At 43.4% G+C, this 22,314-nt stretch overlaps 1 protein-coding gene across 4 annotated transcripts in view; it reads left to right on the forward strand.

Annotated features, from left to right (window-relative positions):
• The first annotated feature begins 1,841 nt into the window (after nucleotides 1–1,841).
• Nucleotides 1,842–22,314, forward strand: part of Ube2k (ubiquitin conjugating enzyme E2 K) — a 56,912-nt gene continuing 36,439 nt past the window's right edge. For all 4 annotated transcript variants that reach the window (XM_051165259.1, XM_051165260.1, XM_051165261.1 and 1 more), the window contains exon 1: nucleotides 1,842–2,050. In XM_051165259.1, coding sequence (XP_051021216.1) covers nucleotides 1,988–2,050 — 63 coding nt within the window. In that variant the 5' untranslated portion in view covers nucleotides 1,842–1,987. The remainder of the gene's footprint in view (nucleotides 2,051–22,314) is intronic.

Raw genomic sequence — 22,314 nt, forward strand, 5'->3', positions numbered from 1 at the left:
TCTTGGCATTGGGGAAGCTGAGACATGGGAGGATTCTGTTTGTGGTCAGTCTGGGTTGTATAATGAAAACCTGCCTACACACAAACACACACACACAACACACACACACAGCCTGCCTGGACTGTAGACCATTCATAGTGCACATACTTGGCATGCACAGGCCCTGGGCTCAAGCTTCTGCACAGAAAATCCCATTACCAGGTCCCTTTATTTTAAAGAAACTATCAGACCTTTCTAACTTGTTCCCTCTGTTTGAGTATTGTTAAGCGCCTTGAGGTTAGGCAGCGTGTGAGCAAAAGTGCTTTTAGTTGTACTGGCACAAACACCTACAGCATTTCGATTTGTATCACCGCGAACATTCTTTGTAGTGTTTAGCTATACAGGAAATAGTTGACCCCCTTATAACCACTAGGGGGCTCTGCTACAAGATCTTTTCTAGTTTTTGTCAGAAATGTTTTGGGATATTTTGAACTCTTAGAAGTCTAAACAAGCTCCTTATTTCGCAGATGGGGGAACCATAGCTGGCATCAGACGTGGCACTGGAGAGAACTGGGAGTAAAATCTTCTCAGTTCTGGCAGTTCCTTGGACTGGTCTCGAACTCATGACCCTCCTGCTTCTGAGATTACAGGTGTGTACCACCACACTCAGCTCGTAGTCTTTGAACATTTAACTGATTGATTAGGCGAAGTAATACAGGAAACCTACTCTCCTTAAAAATAACACCTTATTTCAAAATGTTATTTTCAAAGTACCTCTCAGCAACCAAACTATATTATTTGCTTTAAACTCCACTAACCACTTTTCACATCGCCTTTCAACATTGTTGCTCATTTAAAACATTTTACAAGTTTAACTTTTCTTCAATTATATTCACTCACGACTTACTCAAATCTCCCAGTGACTTTGTAGGTCTAAAGCTCCTTCGTCCTCCGAAGGAGTGCCTGTCTATTTTTTTTTTTTTCCAACTTTCACTATAATATATACAGATTTTTCACATGCTTAATTCAGCCGTTCTCACAGCGTGGTGATGAAAAAACAGGCAGCAGGGCGCTTGCTAGGAATGCAAATTCTTAGGCCTATCCACACTCTAGGGATACAGGCTAGCCATCTAACAAGCTCTCCAGGGATTCGGAGGCACGTTCAAGTTTAAAAACATTCGTTCTACAGCTCCGAATTCATCCTCTAAAGAGGTCAAAGATTAACTTCTGGGGGTTTAAACCCACCCTGGCAATCTCTCTATCAATCACAACCAGTGGGACGCAACCATTACCCAACCTTAATACAGCTGTAATACCTCCGATGACCAAATAATAGTTTGCGTTATCATGGTTCCAGAACAAAAGCTACGGCAGCGGATTTCCCGGGGGTTTTTACCAACGGACGCCGGGCAGGGCCAAGTTCCTGCGAGGCCTTTTCCTCGGCTAGACCCAGGGCGGAACCTCAAGCCCGTGGGTTCGGGGTCCGGCCGAGTTAGAGCCCGGCTCGGCCCGGGTGGGGCCGGGGAAGCCCTCCAGGTGGGGCTCCCACCTCAAGTCGGAGGTTCGGGACCCGAGGCCCCACCGTAAACCGGGCGGCCCGGCAAGGGCCGACCTGCCAGGCCCAGACCCCCGCTGACCGGCGCGGAGGCCGCACCCTCCTGGCCCCAGACGCCGGCAGGGCGGAGCCACGCGGCCGGAGCCCCGTCCGAGACGCGCGGCGCGGGCTCGCAGCTGAGACGTATGGGGGCTGCTGCCACAGGAGCGGCTGCGCCGCCCGCCCGGGTCAGCGTGGTGCGCATGCGCGGACCCGGCGCCATTTTGGTGGCCGGGCGCGGAGGTGATTCTACGCCGAGGGGGAACGCGGCGGCAAGGGTGGCAGTGGCCCCAGCGTTCGTGTGCTCGGGTCTGAACCACTGAGGGAGGAGGCGGTGGAGGAAGAGGTGGCGGCGGTGGCGGTGGTCGTAGCGGTGGCGGAGGAGGCGGGTACGAATCAGCTGCGGGCAGAGACATGGCCAACATCGCGGTGCAGCGAATCAAGCGGGAGTTCAAGGAGGTGCTGAAGAGCGAGGAGGTCAGACACGATCTACCGGACACCCCCCCATTTCAGCCCAGGGCGGGGGGCCCCTTCCGTCCGCGACCCCGACGGCCCCAGCTGGCCCCTCGGCGGCCGCCTTCCTGCCTATGGGGAAGCGGCCGTCTCCCCTCCTCCTCGCCCTCCTCCCGCCGCCTTTCCCTCCCCTCCCCGGGCCCTGGGATGGACGGTCTCGCGGGCGGGCGGGCGGCCGGCCTGGGGAGGACCAAGGCTTTTGGGGGGGCAGAAGCAGAAGCACTCGTCGGGGGCACGTGAGCTCTACCGAGAGCCCCGAGGCGGCGGCAACATCTGGAAGTGTGGCTATGGGGTGGGGAAGGAGTAGGCCGAGAAAACCCGGGAAGTGGGTTGGGGGAAGGGGAAAAGGTAGTAACTAGATCCCCGGCAGCAGCGCATCTCACAGGCCCACGGTTTTAGGGGTACTCTGGACATTGTCTGCCAGGCCTCTGATGATGGCTTCTCCTCGGGCAAGGAGCCTACAGAGTCCTTAGGTGTGGACGAAAGGAAGATATTTAGTTACTCCTCAACAGTAGTAGTACAGTGTTGAGGTACCCATGGAGACATAATGGGCTATAGTATCCTATTGGGAAGGGGCGTTGAAGCAGTTTTCACTACAGATAGAAAATTAATTCCAAATTAGATAGTTCTCTCTTTTCCACGTACCCAGCCAGTAACTAGGCCTCATTATTGACATTTGAAGCCTTTTTTTTTTTTTTTTTGTCTCATCAAAGGGAAGTTGTTTGTTATAGTAAATGATTTTGAAGTAGGAAAAAAAAGAGGAGGGCATGAGTAGCTTATTTTAAAGATAGTGTTTACCAGTATCAGAGAGGCCCTCCTAGGGGCCCCCCTGTGACTACTGTGGTACTGTGAAACTTCATTATGATGTCCCTCATAGTTAACTGGAGTCATACTTTTGAAAAGAGGCCGATTAAAAACAAGGGATTTCGTCAGATACACATTGTTGAGTTAGGTTTGTTATGACGCAAAATATTATAGCACAAAATAGCATATATAAAAAAAAGCAACTCGAGCCGGGCGTGGTGGCGCACACCTTTAATCCCAGCACTAGGGAGGCAGAGGCAGGCGGGTCGCTGTGAGTTTGAGGCCAGCCTGGTCTACAAAGTGAGTCCAGGATGGCCAAGGCTACACAGAGAAACCCTGTCTCGAAAAACCAAAAAAAAAAAAAAAAAAAGAAGCAACTCTGCTACTACCTGTGAGTCCTGCAGAATTTAGATACATTAATGCTGGCCACATTTATGTGAAATACTGAAAATGACTTAGTAATTTTATTTAGTTGTGCAAGTAGTAGTACAGCTTGGTAGACCTAAATAAAAAAGAATGCCAGGTTTTCTGTGATTTGAATTTAAAATCAAAATTCTGAAAATTTCTTCCAAGGTTCACATTGCATTGCCTAATAGTAGTACTGTTTATGTTTTCCTTGTATGCTTGGCACCTCAATAATGTCAGTAACAATTTTTAAAATTAGGCATTTTAAGCACATGAGTAATTGTTACAAGTGTCTTAGCACTCCAGCTTTATTTGTGCTACTGAGTCTGCAGATAAGTACCCATCATTCCAAGTAGACATGTAGAAAGTCACTTAAAACTGAAGTAACATTATCAGTGGGCTTAGTGAACATTCTAGGAAGTAGTGATCTATCTTATGGAGCATGAACTCCGACCTCTGTATGCATTTGCCAGCACTCTGAATGGAAGGATGACTTTGTATTTTTGTGGAACAGTGCAGAAAAAGTGTGAATGCTTGTATTCACATACATTTTTAAACAGTGATTTTTAACATTTTCTTCAATAAGCAAAAGTACTTTGGGCTTGCTGATATATATTCCTAATGAAAGATAACGGCTGATTTTGTCAGCAGCCTAAATTCCACAATAACGCTGTACAAGTCTTTAGACTTATAATGCTTTTTTAAATTTAAAAGTGCCAAGTTACTGTTCAGAAAATGGATATATTTATTCTCTTTTCTTTGTGTGATGATATTCAGTGTTTAAATGAGGATTATCAGCATTATATGGCTCTAGTAATGCGTCTTAATTACTATTCTATTCAAGTGAGGGACTGAGGAGATGGCTCCAGGGGTAAAGATGGCTTGACTGATGACCTAAGTTTAGACCTGAGGACCCACATGGTAGAAGGTTGTTCTTTGACCTCTACACCCGTACGTAAACTAAAATCTCATTCTCACGTATAAGATTAAAAAAAGTTGTCACTGGTTCTCAGGAAGAAAGTAGATTCGAACAAAAGTTTTTCAAGAATGGTGCCTATAAAACTAGCGGGGATCTTCCAGAAAGTATGTTGCAAAGAATATTTAGGAAAAGGTCAGATAAAATTTAATATTGTAAAAACCCACAACCAACAGATAGCTTTATCCTCACCAGTATTTTATTTTGTTGACATTTTAGTCAATTCAGTTCTACAAGTAGGCTGTGTTGATTAATTTTTACCTCAATGATGGACCCATAATGCAGTCTATATATTTCTTGTTTTAGTGCATAAATGTAAGCTTTTGAGTAGCTTTTTAAAATTTTTATTTATTTATTTTGCTTTTTCGAGACAAGGTTTCTCTGTGTAGCCCTGGCTGTCCTGGACTCGCTTTGTAGACCAGGCTGGCCTCAAACTCACAGTGATCCGCCTGTCTCTGCCTCCTGAGTGCTGGGATTAAAGGCATGTGCCACCACTGCCTGGCTCTTGAATAGCTTATTAAGTAGTTATTTTACCATGTCATCTCATGTAACTCTCCAGTGTACCAAGGTTTAATTCATATGGTAGTGTTTTAAGGCATGGTGGACTTAATGACTTATTTTAAGTGCCTGGTTTTTAAATGCCCTTGTAAGGATACCTGACTTACCAGAACATACCTTTGATCCCAGCACTGGGGAAGCAGAGGCAGGCACATCTCTCTGAGTTCTATCCTGTATGGTCAGGGATACATAGAGAGATCATGCCTCAGAAAATACAAATATATGCTGGGTGATGGTCCCAGTACGCAAGAGGTAGAGGCAGGTGTACCTCTGAGTTTGAGGCCAGCCTGGTCAACAGAGTACATTCCAGGACAGCCAGAGCTATACAGGGAAACCTCATCTCAAAAAAGAAGCAAACCAAACAAACAAAATACAAATAGCCTTGCGGTGGGGCTGTATGCCTTTACGTTTACCAGCACTCAGGAGGCATAGGCAGAGTTAGTCTGCTCTATAGAGAGAGTTCCTGGATGGCCAGATGCTGTTAACACAGAGAAACCTTGTCTCAAAAACCAGAACCAACCATCCAAACAAAGATAGCTGACGTTCATTGAATTCTGACCCTAAGAGGTTGGCTTTAAGTAGTTATTTGCTAAGTATGTTAGTTAAAACACATAACCTTAACATAAACTGAAAGATGAATACCCAGATATTGTGGAGAGGCAGTCTAGTTGTGTCAGAAGGGGCGACATATGCCAGCACAGGTGAAAGGAGTCATGGAAAATTGCTAAACCTGGACATTTCTGTGTGTTGCAAGTTGCATGAGTGGATATGGAGTACAGGTTCCTATGGGTGTTGAGACATGTGGATGGTACAAAGGCAGCAGCTTTTCTTTTTCATAAAGTACTATTTGGAGACTGGCCTTTTATCTGTTAGATACTCTAAAATATGACTGAATTTTATGTAGAGGTTGAGAGTTGCCCAGAATAGAAAATTTACCTAAAGTACATTATAGATTTTGAGTGGTTATCCGGGTGAATTGTTGATTGTGAGGGTCAACAGATTAAGCCATAATTTATCATGTTTGTGGGTTGTGTTTTTGCCACCACCATTTACAGAGTGCTGCTTCTATTGCTAGCTCTGTTCTGTTTTTCAGACAGGGTCTCTCTGTGTAGCCTCGGCTGTCCTGGACTCACTGTGTAGACCAGGCTGGCTCGAACTCACAGAGATCCGCCTGCCTCTGCCTCCCGAGTGTTGGGATTAAAGGCACCCACCACCACTGCCTCAGCTGCCTAGATTTTTTTTTTTTATGCAAATAGCTGATTTCTGTAGGTATAGTTTCTTTTACCTTTTTCTTTCTTGAGACAGACTATCTCTGTAACAGCCTTAGCTGTCCTGGACTTGCTTTGTAGACCAGGCTGACCTAGAACTCAGAAAGATTACCTTTGCCTCCCAGAGTGCTGGGATTGCAGGAGTGCACTTTTTGCCTGTCCTCTGTGCAGTGCTGGCTATTCTGGAATTCAACTGCTTAAACCAGGCTGCCTCTGCCTCCTGAATCCTGCCTGGGATGAAAGGCATGAGTCACCGTACCTTCCTTAGGCCTCAGTTCTGAACTCTGAAACTATTGACGTATTGGGCAAACAGTTATTTCTTGTGACTAGCTCTCTGGGGCTGAAGGTGTAGATGAACATCTCCAGTGTCTTAACATTGGATGCCCTTACTGCTGCCAAACCTGCTCTCCTTGTCAGCAGTATCAAGTAAATACCTCGTGATTGCCAATTGGTGAAAACTACTGTTGTAGACAGAACCCCTAAGACTGTTACTCTATGTAGTATTTATCTAAAGGGTTGTTGAATCTGTTGTCTTTAGAACTTTTACATTTGTTTCCCTTTAATTCTCTACCATGTCCCTTCCTCCCCCCTGTGTGTGTGTTTAAAAACAAAAACAAAAACAAAAACCTGAGGTGTTCTTTGTAGTCAAATGCTCCACCACTGAGCTATATCCCACCCCATCTCAATTTTGATTTAAAAAAAAAAGGTAGTTAAACATAATGTAACTAGAATTTGAAAAAAAATTTTTTTTGTTTTGTTTTTTAAGACAGGGTTTCTCTGTGTAGCCTTGGCTGTTCTGGACTCACTTTGTACACCATGCTGGGCTCAAATTCACAGCGATCCGCCTGCCTCTGCTTCCCAAGTGCTGGGATTAAAGGCGTGCGCCACTATGCCCGGCTGAATTTGAAAACTTTAAAAATAGGTTTTCAGTGTTTATGATCAAGCACGGGGCTTTATGTATAGTAAGTACTTATGTCTGAGGTCCAAGTTTTTTTTTTCAAGACAGGGTTTGTTTGTTTTGTTTTGTTTTTGTTTTTTCTCAAGAATTTTGTGTGTGTGTGTGTGTGTGTGTGTGTGTGTCTGTCTGTCTGTCTGTCTGTCTGTCTGTCTAGCTCTGGCTATCCTGGATTCACTTTGTAAACCAGGCTGGCCTTGAACTCACGTCAAACTGCCTGCCTGTGCCTCCCTCTTGAATGTTGGGATTAAAGGTGTGCACCACCATGCCCAGCTTTGTTTTATTTTTTGAGACAGGGTTTTTCTATGTAGCCTTGGCCGTCCTGGAATTGAATTCAGAGATCCACTTGCCTCTTGCCGCCCAGAATGCTGGGTGTAAAGGCCTGTGCCATCACAGTCTGTCTTGGCCTAGCAATTTTTTTTCCCTTCCGAAACAAAGTTTCTCTGTGTAGCCTTGGCTGTCCTAGACTCACTTTGTAGACCAGGCTGGCCTGGAACTCACACAGATCTGCCTGCCTCTGCCTCCCCAGTGCTGAATTAAAGGCATGCATCACTACTTTTGGCTTTGGCCTAACAGTTTTTAAAAGAAAAATTTCCAGTTTTATAAGCTACAGTATTTAGTGTGCCTTATGAGGTTCTGGAATTGATTGAACATAGCAGCCTTAGATACTGGTTTAAAAAACAAAAGATTGTATAAGTGATTATTGGGTTGTATTTTTATTTTACTTTATTCTTTTTTTTTTTTTTTTTTTTTTTTTTAAGATGGCATCTCTATGTAGCCCTGCGTGTTCTGGAACTCAGTATGTAGAGCAGGCTGGACTCTTAACTCAAAAGAAATCCACCTGCCTCTCTCTCCCAAGTCCCAACTAAACACGTGCACCACTACCCCTGGCTTTCACTTTGCTCTTAAACAGACTTTGTGAGGCTGGTCATGTATTCAGTGATTGAAGACTTGTCTAGCTTGTAGGGAGCTCTGGAATCTGTCCTCAGTACTGCAAAAGAGAGACTTTGATCTCTGGCAGATGTTTACATGTTTCTTTGCTTCCTTGGCATGTCACTCCTTTATAAAGTGTATTCTTTTCCTCCTCCTCTTCCTCCTTCTCCTCCTCTTCTTCTTCTTTTCAGACAGGGTATCTCTGTGTAGCCTTGGCTGTCCTAGACTCACTTTGTAGACCAGGCTGGTCTCGAACTCACAGAGATCTACCTGCCTCTGCCTCCCAAGAGCTGGGATTAAAGGCGTGCGCCACCACGCCCAGCTTATTCTTATTTTCTGTGAACATTGTGCATATTGATCTCAACACCTCTAAGATTTTATTAGAATGGTAGAGTTATAAATAAAGGGTATGTAACAGTGCTAGGTCAGGACTGAGTACAGCTCAGTCAGTGCTGGGGAGCTTGGCTAACACCTCTAAGACTGCCTTCTATTGTTAGCACTAGGGTAGGGGAGCTCGGTACAAAACACTGAGTGTCACAGGTGTTCTGAGGGTCTGCAAATTGAAGAGGTTCTTGGGACGGATTCAGAAGTAAAGTTGAGAGGTACTTCAACTCTTGATGGCACAGAGAGGTGCGACAGGGGTTTGGGGAAGAGATATGTATGTATGTATGTATGTATGGATGGATGGTATGTGCGCTGTTCTGCCTACATGTATGCCTACACACAGAAGAAGGTGCCAGATCTCATTGTAAGTGGTTATGAGCCACCATGTGGTTGCTGGGAATTGAACTCAGGACCTCTGGAAGAGCAGCCAGTGCTCTTAACCTCTGAGCCATCTCTCCAGCTCCGAGATTGGTTTATATGTTTAGGACAGAAAGGTCTATAGTTCTTCTGTACTCAGTGTAGTTGTGAAGTTATATTGTTTGTTATCTTTGTTACCTTGTTTGCATCAAAGTAAAATATACATACACTATGACTGGCACTGAAATCAAGAAGCAGAATTAGCAGTGTCATAGGCATCCTACCTCCAGTTATTTTTCTCATTTTGTTTTTAAAAATCTCAGAAATGGTCTCACTGTGTAGCCCTGGTTGACTTGAAACACACTCTGTAGACCTGTTGGTGTTTGTTGTTTTGAGACAGGGTCTCTCTAGTCCTGCCTGTCCTGGAACTTGCTATGTAGACCAGGCCGTCCTCAAACTCACAGATTCTCCTGCCTCTACCTCCCAAGTGATAGGATTAAAGGCCTGTACCACCATGTCTTGCCTTACTTTGCTGGCTTTGAACTTACTGCTTACTCAGAGATGGGATGAAAGGCATGTATCACTGTGCCCAGCCTTTTCTGATTTCTTTCTTCTTTCCTTTTTTTCCTTTTTCTTTCTTTTTTTTGGGTAGTGGTGGTGGTTCGAGACAGGGTCTCTCTGTGTAGCCCTGGCTGTCCTGGACTCACTATGTAGACGAGGCTGTCCTCTAACTCAGAGATCTGCCTGCCTGTGCCTCCCAAGTGCTGGAATTAAAGGTGTACACAATCACTGCCTGTCTTTTTCCTGATTTCCTAACAGCAGATTAGTATGTTTGAATAAAGAATGAGTATATACTGTGTGATTCAAGTTTGGAGGTGTTTGGAAAAAAAAAAAACCTTTAAAATTTAAAAAATTTCTGTCTGTGTGCATTGGCTAGAGTGTTGGGTTCCAGGTGGAAGCCGAGAAAACTTACTTCAGAGACAAAAGTTTCAAGAGGACAACTTTGGAGACATGGTTCTCTCCACTGTAGGCTCCAAGAATCAGACTCAGGTCATGAGGCTTGCAGATAAACTTTACTTGCTAAGCTTTTTCAGAGTGCTCTCGAAATTTTTGTTTTAGAAAAAGACAAAAACCTCCAGTGGGGCATGGTGTCCACACCTTTAATCCTAACACTCACTATAGTGGCACAGGCAGGGTGATTCTGAGTTAGAGGCTAGCCTTATCGACATAGCAAATACCAGGACAGACAGGGCAGCAGAGGAGGGGCCGGGAAGGGAGAGGGGAGAGAGACAGAGAGACAGACACCCTGTCTCAAACAAAAGCCTGCTGGGTTGTGGTGGTGGCTCACCCCTTTAATCCCAGCCTTGAGGTGGCAGAGGCAGGCATTTGGGGAATTGGAGACAGGGGGGTTAGAGGTTTAGGGCCAGCTTGAATTACATCAGACCCTGTATCAAAAAGCAAAACAGCAATAAAACCCCAAATAAGCCCCAAACCCAATATAGAATAATGTCTTAGAAGTGGTTAAAATACATTGACTTTTTTTTTTTTTTTTTTTAAGAGTTTAGACCTGGAGAGATGGCTCAGCCTTTAAAGGCTAGGCTCCCAAGCAAAAATAAAAAAAGAGCTTAAAGATACCATAATTAACTACTTCCCTGTAAGACTGAAACTTTGAGGCCCAAAGAGACTGAGGCCCAAAGAGGCTCATGCATGACACAGACCTGTTAATGGTGAACTTACACATTTTGTCTACTCAAACATACTATGTAAATGTTCCAAGAGATTTGTTTGTTTGTTTGTTTTTCGAGACAGGGTTTCTCTGTGTAGCCTTGGCTGTCCTGGACTCACTTTGTAGACCAGGCTAGCCTTGAACTCACAGAGATCCACCTGCCTCTGCCTCTCAAGTGCTGGGTTTAAAGGCGTGTGCCACTACACCCCGCTGAGAATATTCTTTTTATAATACTACAAAGGCTCAATACTAATGAAAGTGTGAGGAAAGTGACATTTTAATATTAGGTATTTATTTTTTCCCTCTTAATGTAAGAATTTAGTCTTGCCAGAAGACAGATAATTAATTCTTGAATTGTAATGTAGTAAATTTAGTAATTAGGAGTGTGGGCTTTATAATTAGATTTCAAGTCCTGGCCTTTTCTACTGAATTTGTGAACACTGATTCTAGGTTTTTTCTTATTTTGAGATAGGGTCTTGCATAGAGGGAAACAAACCACAGTCAAGAGGACAGACAGCCTGAGGTTTTGGTCTCTACCATTCCATCTAGTTTGAAACAGAATTATTTATTTATTTATTTATTTATTTATTTATTTTTGTTTATTTGAGACAGGGTTTCTCTGTGTCCTGGACTCACTCTGTAGACCAGGCTGGCCTTGAACTCACAGTGATCTGCCTGCCTCTCCCTCCCAAGTGTGTGCCACCATGCCTGGCTTCTCAGAATGTCTTTTTGTGTCATTGTTCTTTATTGTATGGGAGACTAGTTGGCTTGGAAGTTTGTGGGGGATTCTCATGTCTCCCTCCCATCTCACCATAGGAACACTGAGGTTACTGCACTTTACATGGGCTTTGGAGATTTGAACTTAGGTGCTATGACTTGTGTTTTCCTCACTGAGCTTATTTCTTTACTCACTGTTAAACTCACTGCTTATGTGAGTTTACCTCCTTTCATGTGTGAGTGTGTGTGTGTGTGTGTGTACATGTACACACACGCATTTGAGCAGGCCAGAAGAATGAATGCATCAGGTCGCATGGAGCTGGAGTTAGGGATGGTGTAAACCACCATGTGCATGCTTAAACTAGAGCCCGGTCCTTTGCAGCAATAGTCTGTGTTGTACCACTGACCCGTCTCCTTAGTCTGTAGGATAAAAAGCAAGTATAAAAGCCGGATGTGGTGGCACAGGCCTTTAATCCCAGTACTTGGGAAGCAGAGGCAGGCAGATCTCTGGGTTTGAGGCCAGCCTGGTCTACAAAGTGCATCCAGGACAGCTGAGGTTATATAGAGAATCCGTGTCTCAAAAAACCCAAACAAAAAGTGTAGAACAGTTTCTACATGTGTTAGACATTTAGTTATTTCTAGTTGTTTTTTATTATTATTATTATTATTATTATTATTATTATTATTATTATTATTATTATTATTATTATTATTTTGTTGTTTTTGGAAAACAGAGTCTCTCTGCGTAGCCCTGGCTGTCCTGGACTGGCTTTGTAGAACAAGGCTGGCCTTGAACTCAGAGAGATCCACCTGCCTCTGCCTCCCAAGTGCTAGGATTAACGGTGTGCGCTACCACAGCCCGGTTTATTTCCAGTTTATTGCTGATATACATGGGCAAGAATTTTGAGTGTATATGTGAGTGGTATATACTGATTTCTCATTAAGTGTTTGGATGTAGTTTAGATGTTTTTATAATGTTTTACAAATTTTTATAAGTTTAGGTGTTTAGTAAATTTTATAAATTTTCAAGCCGGGCGTGGTGGCACGCGCCTTTAATCCCAGTACTCGGGAGGCAGAGGCAGGCGGATTGCTGTGAGTTCGAGGCCAGCCTGGTCTACAAAGTGAGTCCAGATGGCCAAGGCTACACAGAGAAACCCTGTCTCGAAAAACCAAAAAAAAAAAAAATTATAAATTTTCATTTATTCATTCTATCAAATGAGAAAGGCTTACAAATTAGCTTCAGCCTCTTGAATGTTGGGATTACAGGTTTATTCCATGTCTGGTTTCTAAATTAACCCATGTGCTCCCCTAAGACATCTTTCCTTCCGTGCAAACCAAGTGCCTTACGTATGTCTGGCCTGTTATGTAGTGTTCACTTCTCTCCCCAGCCCTAGGTGATTATGCATGTCAGGCCTCCTCCTCATGCAAAGTTACACTGGTTGGCCTGCAACTCACTGTGTAGAACAGATCTTAAACTCTGCCTGTGATATCATGGTCAGCTGTCAGGCCTTTTTTTTTTTTTTTTTTTTTTTTAATATCTCTGGATTTGATCATACTTTTTTTTTTTGGTCATAAGAGGTTTGTGAGTTGCTGTATTGTCCTCCATGTGTCCCATAAGAACTGGGGCTATGCGGGTGTGAGGGTGAAGGGCTGGAGTCCCAGTTCTTAGAAGGCAGAGGCAGGCTTTCCTGGTCTATGGAGAGAGTTCCAGGACAGCCAGGGCTACACAGAGAAACCCTGCCTTGAACTGCCCCCCTAAAAAAAGCCAGCAACAACAACAACAAAAACTTGAAAAAACTGGAAATTTATGATCGAGTGTGGAGACCCAATTTATTGATACCACATTTTTCATGGATACACATATTGTGGCTAAGTAGGAAACACTTATTTCCCTGATCAATTTAAGGATTTTTTTGGGGAGCTTATCCAAAGCTATCATGAAAGTAATATATTTTGCTCGGCTTCTGAGACTAGGAAAAGTATAAATTGTTAAAGATGGTCTCCAGGTCAAGAAACACATCTATTGACTACTAATTTAGTTGTGTCATCTATTTAGAAAATTGAATGTTGAGCCGGGCGTGGTGACCTACACCTGTAATCCCAGCACTGGGGAGGCAGAGGCTGGTGGATTGCTGTGAGTTCGAGGCCAGCCTGGTCTACAAAGTGAGTCCAGGACAGTCAAGGCTACACAAAGAAACCCTGTCTTTAACAAACAAAGAAAATTGGATGTCCAGGTCAAGAACTAGGAAGCAAGGTGGTCAAAAGGGAATCATTTTTGGCTTGTTTTCTCTTTTGAAGGTCTCAAGGGGCACCAAACAGCATGTATGACATCATCTGTGTCCCTGGGGGGTTCTTTTGTTTGTTTAACATTTTTTTCATTTATTCAGCAGATATTTATTGACTACTGCTTAGGTGGTTAATAAAGTAGACAGACTCATTGCTTTACTGAGTAAATTTTGGTCTCCCAAGGCAGTGAGAAACTGAACAGCTAATTTTAAGTGTGTGCGTGCATAGCTTAAGGGAAGCTGTAATGTTGAATAATTTAATTTAACCTCAGGGAGATAGTCCTTTGGGAATAAACGTTATAGCCATACTTCCAGGGTGAATATAAATAAAACTAGTTACGTTAGGACCAGCTATATCCATATAGAAAGCTGATAATCATAATAACTAAAGATGGAAAAAGTCATTTAATTACTCTTCTCTTTTCCTGACCCTTCTCTGCCTACCCCTCTCTTTAGTTTGAAAGAGTGTCGTATGTATCCCTGGCTGGTCTTGACTCACTTTGTAGACCAGGCTGGCCTTTAACTCACAGAGGTACGCTGCCATGCCCAGCCTAATACAGTTTCTTATGTTGTGGTGACCCTCTCTCCATAATTTTGTTGCTACCTCATAACTATAATTTTGCTGTTGTTATGGATTGTAATGTAAATATCTAATATGCAGTCCCCTTTCCAGTCCCAACCCAAGATAGTATTTCGTAGCTTCGACAAGTAGGGGAAGTTTGAAGGAGGTGTTCCCAGTAGCTTTAGAGCAGTGGGACAGGGTCCATCTGTGTATGTGGGTTACTCCAGACTGGCCTTAGCCTTGACCCTGCTATCTCAGCATCCTGAGTGCTGGAATTATAGAACGACATCAGTGCCCAGCTAATTAACTACTTCTCACCTGTTAGAGTCCTTAAGGATGTGCCTTTTGTTTGTAAATTCTCAAAAAGGTTGTCCAGACACCATGTCTGAACTACAGCAGGGAAGGACATACGGCAGCTGAGCTTGCCTCCTTCAAACAGCTTTCTCAGAGGTCCTTTTCAATAACTTTTAATTCTACTTTTTAAAATCTTATTACTGAATTAAGGTAGATGAAGAAATGTAATTTTGGACGGGTGGTATGTTTCATCAAGTAAAGAAAGATGCTTGCTGCCAAGCCAGATGACCTGAGTTAGATCTTTGGGACTCACAGGGTGGAAGGGACTACCTACTACAAATTATCTCATCTCCACATGCCCCCCACCCCACCCCACCCCATGCACAGATAAGAATGTTCAAAATGTATTTTGGTGAAACACATTGCTCCCCAGTTAAAACCAGAGTTTCACTAGTAAAGAAAAGGGGAAAACTTCCTTGAATCAGGTCTTTTTGTATAGGCCAAGCTGGACTTGAATTCCAGATCTTTCTACTTGTATCAAGTGTTGGCACCACAGGTTTATGCTACCCCATCCAGTTGAGAGAGAATATTGGTTAGCTTGTTATGGGGGAAGGGTAGGAAAAAACTCAGACTGATCATTTGGGAAACTGTTTAGGTTACTTGGACAAGAGGTGGGAGTAAATTGTTAGGGTTGAGTAGGTGCTGAAGAGCAGTGGTAAAGTAGTAGTAGGATACGCTTGAAACAGTAACATTTAATGGGTTAGAAAAACACCTAAGGCAGCCAGGTCTACAAAGTGAGTCCAGGACAGCCAAGGCTACACACACAGAGAGACCCTGTCTCAAAAACCAAAACCAACCAAACAAAAAACCCCACCTAAGTCTTTGTTTTTACTAACTAGTGGGGATGCTTGTTTCTGAGATGGGAGAGATGGAGAAGAGCAAGAATTATGCTCTACCCCTTTTAGGTTTATGTTGATGGCAATAGAAAGCAAGCAGTTGAATCTGTAAGTCTGAAGGTGAGATCTGGAGAGAGAGTTGACATAGGTAAGGTAAGTAGGTGATATATTTAAAGCCTCAACTGGGCAATCTTAGGGAGAATTGTCTAAAGTAAAGGTTTTAGGATAAAGTCCTGTTTTTTGTTGTTGTTGTTTTTGTTTTGTTTTGTTTTTTTGCTTGTTTGTTTGTTTGAGAGGGTTTCTCTATAGCCTTGGCTGTCCTAGACTGACTTTGTAGACCAGGCTGGCCTCTAACTCAGCGATCCTCCTGCCTGCCGAGTGCTAGGATTAAAGGTGTGCCCTGATTTTTGTTTTTAGCCCCTTGCACATACTGAAATTGAAACTGAAGAAAACTAATGATGATACAATGAACTAATCCTTGTGGTAAGAAAAGCAGAAGTGCATGGTGTCACTAAAGTCAAGAAAAAGTGTTAGGAAATTGGCCTGTTATGCTGCTGAAAGAAAAGTGACCATTGACTGTTGAACATAATGACCACTGGTGACCTTGCCAGAGTTTTTATTGGGATGGTGAAAATAGAAGTCTGATTGGAGTGTTACTTTTGGGGTGAGAAAGTGGCATTAGGAATTTTGCTTAACAGAAGACTAGAGAAGAGCTGAGGAAGTCAGGCTTGAGGGGTCTTTGAAAAGACCTCTGGCAGATGATACATTGAATTGTGTGTTGGTGGGTAGGAGAATCCAATTAATGCTAGAAATAATCAGAATTTGCTTTTCAAAATAAGATTGCTTAGGGAAGTTGCAAAGTTCTTGAGAAAGAACAGGAATGGGGTGGTATTCATTATAGTGGGAGAACTGATCTGTAATAGAAGCAGTGACACATATGACAATGGTAAGTTTCCCTGGGATTTGTGGTCTGCACTTTACAGACCAATTAACAATGGTTGTGTTGTTTTCTCTAGCAGTGTGGGCATGGTGGCTTGGGGCAGGAGGAAAAGGTTGTTTTTTGTTTTTTTTTTTTTTTAAATAGTTAATTGGAAAATGATTTTAACTAGCTTGAGGGCTTTCAGTAAGTACCATGAAAAAGAAAACATCAGGGTTGCCAAGAGTATTTTATTTTGTAAGAGAGTGTTAATAACAAATGTCTATGGAGTCTGAACTAAGGAGAATAGTGAGGGCATTAGAAATTATCAGTGTCATGTGTGATGGAGCCAGCTGTTGCGTTTGCTAAAGAAAGTGAGCTTAATTCACAGCAAATGGGAAGCTGGGAACATTGAAATAATTTGGGGGAAGGTATCATTTTTGTTGACAAAAATCAAGGAGATTACCCCAACAACAGTTTTGTCTACTTCTTGTGAGAATTTAAAAAATGTACAAAGATGTTGCTGAAGAGGTATATCAACGGTTAGGAGCATTTGTTATTCTTGCAGAGGACCTGGGTTTGGTTCCCAGCACCCATGTGGTGGCTCACAACTATCTATAACTCTAGCTCCAAAGGATTTGATACCCTCTTCTGATCTGCAGGCCCAAGGCATATACATGGTGCACATGTGTCCATGTAAACAAAACACTCATACACATGAAATAAAATTTAAAAACTTATGTACAAGAAGATGAAAATAAGCAGCTGGGTGGTGATGGCTCATGCCTTTAATCCCAGCATTCAGGAGGCAAAGGCAGGCAGATCTCTGTGAGTTTGAGGCCAGCCTAGTCTACAAAGAGAGTTCCAAGATAGCAAGGGCTATTACACAGAGAAACTCCATCTCAAAAAACTGGAAAGGAAGAAAGGAAGAAAGAAAGAAAGAAAGAAAGAAAAGAAGCTCTATACAGTTGTTTATCTATTAAAGCAGTGGTTCTCAACCTTCCTAATGTTACAGAAAAAAATTTTTTTTGTTTTTGTTTTATGGTTTTTTGAGACAGGCCTGGATTTTCTTTGTAGACAGACCAGGCAGGCCTCGAATTCACAGCTGTTCGCCTGCCTCTGCCTCCTGAGTGCTGGCGTTAAAGGCACCACCATGCCCAGTCTGCCCTGCCCTTTTTTATTACCCTTGGTCAGTTACACTGTCATCATCAAACTACAGTAGACTGGGGACTCATTTATTTCTTAAAGTTGAGAACAAGATGCCAGAATGGTCAGGCTCTCGTAAGGCCCTTTTGGCTTGTAGATGGCTGCCTTGAGGTTTGCCCTCATGTAGGGAGGGAGGAAGCACAAGCTCTTGCTGTCCTCTTATAAAGGTAATCCCCAGCAGTGCCAAAGGCCAAAATAGAATCATGTATTGATTATTCCATACTTGCCCCTTTTATTTTTAACCTGATCAGTTTACCTTTTGGGATTGTCTTACTGTTCTGTTGCTGTAAAGAGACACGGTGACCAACCACAGCAGCTCTTACAAAGGAAAGTGTTTGCCTGCATGTATGTGTGTGCACCTGATCCTCTGGAACTGTATCTATAGATGGTTGCTGTGAAGACCACTCTGTGGGTCCTGGGATTCAGACCTGGGCTTACCTGCAAGCACAGTGTCTTAAGTAGCCATCTTGCTAGTCCTTTTGTTTTGTTTTGAAACTGGGTTTCACTGTGTAGCCCTGGCTTTCCTTGAAATCAGAATTCTGCCTGCCTTTGCCTCCAAGTGCTGGGTGGGATTTAAGGCCTATGCCACCTCATCCAGTCCATGGTAGTATAATTTTTTGTTTTTTGGTTTTTTTTTTCTGAGACAAGATTTCTCTGTGCAACAGCCCTGGCTATCTTGAAACTTGCTCTGTAGACCAGGCTGGCCTCAAATTCACAGAGATCTGGCTGCCTCTGCCTTCCAGGTGCTGGGATTAAAGATGTGTGCCATCACCGCCTGGATTACTTTAATTTTTTGTAACTTTTAAATTTATTTTTAAAATATTATGTATAGCTGGGCATAGTCACCCACACCTTTTCTTGAAAAACCAAAAGAAACTTGACCTGTCGGCTAGAAAGTGCATCCTGAGGAAAATAGAAAAGAAGGGGTTTAGTATATTAGAAACTGAAAAGTCCCCAATATAAAGAGAATGTACAGTGTAAAAGAAGGGGCCAGTAAGAAGTAGACAGGAGGTAGATGAAAAGGATGAGGGAAGAAAACTGAAGTCACTGACATCCAGTTTGAATTATTTTTCAAGACAGGGTTTCTTTGTGTATCCTTGGCTGTCCTAGACTCGCTTTGTAGACCAGGCTGGCCTCGAACTCACAGAGATCCACCTGCCTCTGCCTCCTGAGTGCTGGGATTAAAGGTGTGCGCCACCACTTAACTAATTTCCTTCCTTCCTTCCTTCCTTCCTTCCTTCCTTCCTACCTACCTACCTACCTACCTACTTTGCCTGTCTATTTTTGGTTTTTGGAGACAGGGTTTCTCTGTTATAGTCCTGGCTGTCCACCTGTCTGAGCTTCTTGAATGTTAGGGTTAAAGGCTTGATCCACCACCACCCGCCTATTCTCATGGTTTCTGATACACTCGAAAGTTACATATCTTTATATTAACAGCACTTGTAATGCCTTGAAATTAGTTGTTAGTAAATATTCTTAAAAATTATTCAATTCAGGGCTTGATACAGGGCTTGCCTAGTATGCAGGAAGATGTGGGCTCAGTCTGCAACACTACATACATTGGATGTGGCAAATGTCTGTAACCCCAGCACTCTGCTGGGAACTTGGTTAGAGGCTGGAGAGGAGGATTAAAAATGCAGAGTCATTTTTGACTGCATATCCACGTAGAAGCAAGCCCTGGGACACATTAAGACTGGCCTTGTTTCAAAAAGAAAATTTAAGCCGGCGCTGGTGGCGCATACCATTAATCCCAGCACTCTGACCTCAAACTCACAGAGATCCACCTGTCTCTGCCTCCCAGAGTTCTGAGATTACAGGTGTGCACCACTGGACTTGGCTCACTTTCTCTTCTTCTAAAACAGGTTCTCATGTAACGGAGGGTGACATAGAATTCACTGTCTAGATCAGTGTGGTCTTTAGTAATCCTCTTGTGTCAGCTTTCCAACTGCTGGGATTATAAATTTGAGCAACCATGCCCATCTTAAATTAATACTTTATACCAGGGCTGGATTCAGTGGTAGAGTTACCGCTCTGGTTGATGGCACAAACCCGGGAGACTGTAGTCTAAAATGAGGCAGAGTGAAGTCTCATGCAGTTGCCGGCTTCATTCAGGGCATCAGCATTTATACTCTGAGGGCCCTGTGAATGGAGGTCAGGCGAGCTGAAGCTGTGTGTAGTCATGAGGACAACCCCACTTGGAAACGTCATCTGAACAGTAATCACAACTTGATGGGTAATCTGAAGTAAACCACTCCTGTTTGCCACAGCTGGGAGCAGCACAACAGCACATTCCAGGAGCCACCATGTGTTGGAGGAACAGAGAGGCCACAAGACTCTTGATTTCTTAGAATTCTTTGAGAATTCTCACACAGCTCCATTCATGGACTTCATTCATCCTTGTCTTCCATGCCCACATGGTTGTCTTTCCCTCTCTTTCTCCTCTACTTCCTCCTTTCCTTGCTTTTATGTATTTGTGTGTATGTTTAAACTTCTGTGTTCATTGGTATTTTGGCTCCATGAACGTCTTTGTTAGGGCATTAGATCTCTTGGAACTGGAGTTAGAGCAGTTGTGAGCTGCCTTGTGGGTGCTGGGGATCGAACCTGGGTCCTCTGGAAGAACAACTTGTGCTCTTAACTGCTGGGCCATCTCTCCAGCCCTCCTTTTATTTCTTTGTTTGTTTTTTGAGACAGGGTTTCTCTATGTAGCCCTTCCTTTGTGCTCTGGAACTCCGTTTGTAGACTCAGAAATTCCAAGGACTGTGATTAAAGGCATGTGTCACCACTCTGGACGTCTTTTTTGTTTTAATTTTGTGTGTGGGGGTACTTTGCCAGTAGATGTGTGTTTACCACCTACGTATCTGGTGCTCACAGAGGCCAGAGGAGGCTATGAGAATTACTGGGACTGGAGTGAGACAGCCCAGTGGGTGCTAGGGACTGACCTCCTGTTCTTTGGAACAGCAGCAAGTGCTCTTTACCGCTGAGCTGTCCTTCTAGTCACACTGTCCACCCTCTGTGAAGACAGGGTCTGGTCATGCAGCCCATTGAATTGGAACTTGATGTGCAGGTAGACCAGACTAGCCCTGACTGGAGGGGATCCTCAGGCTAGCCCTGACTGGAGGGGACCCTCATACTCTACATCTCTAGTGCTTAGGAGTATAGATACACACCACCATGATCAGCTTGCTATTTGGCTTAAAATTTCATTTTAGAATAAATGCAAGTAAGGTGTATGTGAAAACGTTTACTTTTTAAAAATACAGTATTTGGGCTAGAGAAGTAGTTAAGGGCACTTGCTGATTTTCCAGAGGACCTGGCTTTGGTTTCCAGCACCTACCTGATGTTTCACACTGTAACCCCAGCTTCAGTGACTCCAATGGCCATTTGCGACCTCTACACACACCAGAGAAGCATTCATGCACGCATGACACCCATACTCATAACAACAAAGTGCTTATGACCTAGTAATGTGTCTCAGCTGGGTAGAGTGCTTACTCTATTATTTGATCCTCAGTACCAAATATGTGAGTGGTGGCACATACCCACGTTTAGCAGGCTGAGTCAGTAAGATCTCCACAAGTGTTTGAGGTTGGTCTGGGCTGCATAGGGAGACTGAAAGACGAATAGTAACACCAATTGCTACTTTACACTCAGCATTACTATGTCAAGGGTTGCATTCTATACTTGTTGTTACTGTTATTTGGTATTTTTCCATCACTGAAAATATACTAGAACTATGTCAGTCTTTTTGCGGGATGGGGGGAGGGTAGTGTTAGTATTTAGCTTGGGCCTAGCACAAGCTTTGTATACCTACTCCCAACCTAGAACTGCATTACTGTTTTCCCCCCTTTACTGTTACATTTGTATGTATCTATATACGTGTGTGCACGTGTGTGTATGCACATGTGGTGCAGGGCGATCAGAGGACAGCTTGTGCTGGTGTAGGGCTGTTCTCTCTTCCTACCATGTCGGTTCTAGATATTGATGCATTTGGTGGCAGCTCCCTTTACCTGTTGAACCATGTGCCTGGCCTCCATTTCCTTTTCCCTTCCCCGTGTCCGTCTCTTCTAGTTCCTTCTTTTGAGACGAGACCTTATGCATTATGCAGTCCAGGTTGACCTCAGATTTGCTATGAAGCTTTAGGATGATCTTCAGTTTCTGGTCCTGCTCCTACCTCTGTAGTTTTGGGATCATACCCAGCCATTCATGTGTTCAAGGCACTCTTACTGAGCCATGTTCTCAGCCCAGAATTCTGCACTTTCTCATTAGCAATATGTTCATTTATTTTGTTTCACCCAGATTACCTTCAATATTCTATGCTATTTTTCTCTATTTTAATAGTAACTGCATTGCTTACTAGGAGCTGTATCTTTTATTCATCACCGCCTGCCCCTCCCCACCCCCCTTTTGCTTTTTGAGACATGGTTTCTCAGGCTGTCCTGGGACTTGCTGTGTAGGTTCAAACTCAGAGAAGTGCCTGCATCTGCCTCCTCAGTGCCCCACCATGCCTGGCCATGTTTATGTGTTCAGGTATTAGTAATGCTTTGTGGATCCAAAGGAGCATCAGAAAGACCAAGACCATTAGAGCTCCTGCCTTGTGCTGTACTGTGTTAGAAGAAAGTTATAGAAATCACTAAGATGTAGTGCCAAAGTAACACACTTAAGGTTTCTTGTGGAAGCTGCCACTCCGCTTGTTGCACTCTTCATGAGTGACACATTGTTTTTTATTTTTAGAAACTAGTGTTTTCATTCTTAGAACTGTGAAGTAAACTATAAAATAAGGCTTTCTAGTCAAAGATTTGTAGATATTTGTTAAGCAAAGGGTGACTATGCAGTGTGTGCTTAGGAAACTGACATACTTGATGTCTTACTTAGTGTGCCCAAGGGTCCTGGGATTGATCCCAGCAGCACTACCACCTGCCTTTTAAAAACAAGAACAAAAAAAGTGAATAGTAAAATTTATGTCATCAAAACTATTATAAGACAGCC

Source organism: Acomys russatus, chromosome 22 (assembly GCF_903995435.1).
Source record: "Acomys russatus chromosome 22, mAcoRus1.1, whole genome shotgun sequence".
NCBI lineage: Eukaryota > Metazoa > Chordata > Mammalia > Rodentia > Muridae > Acomys > Acomys russatus.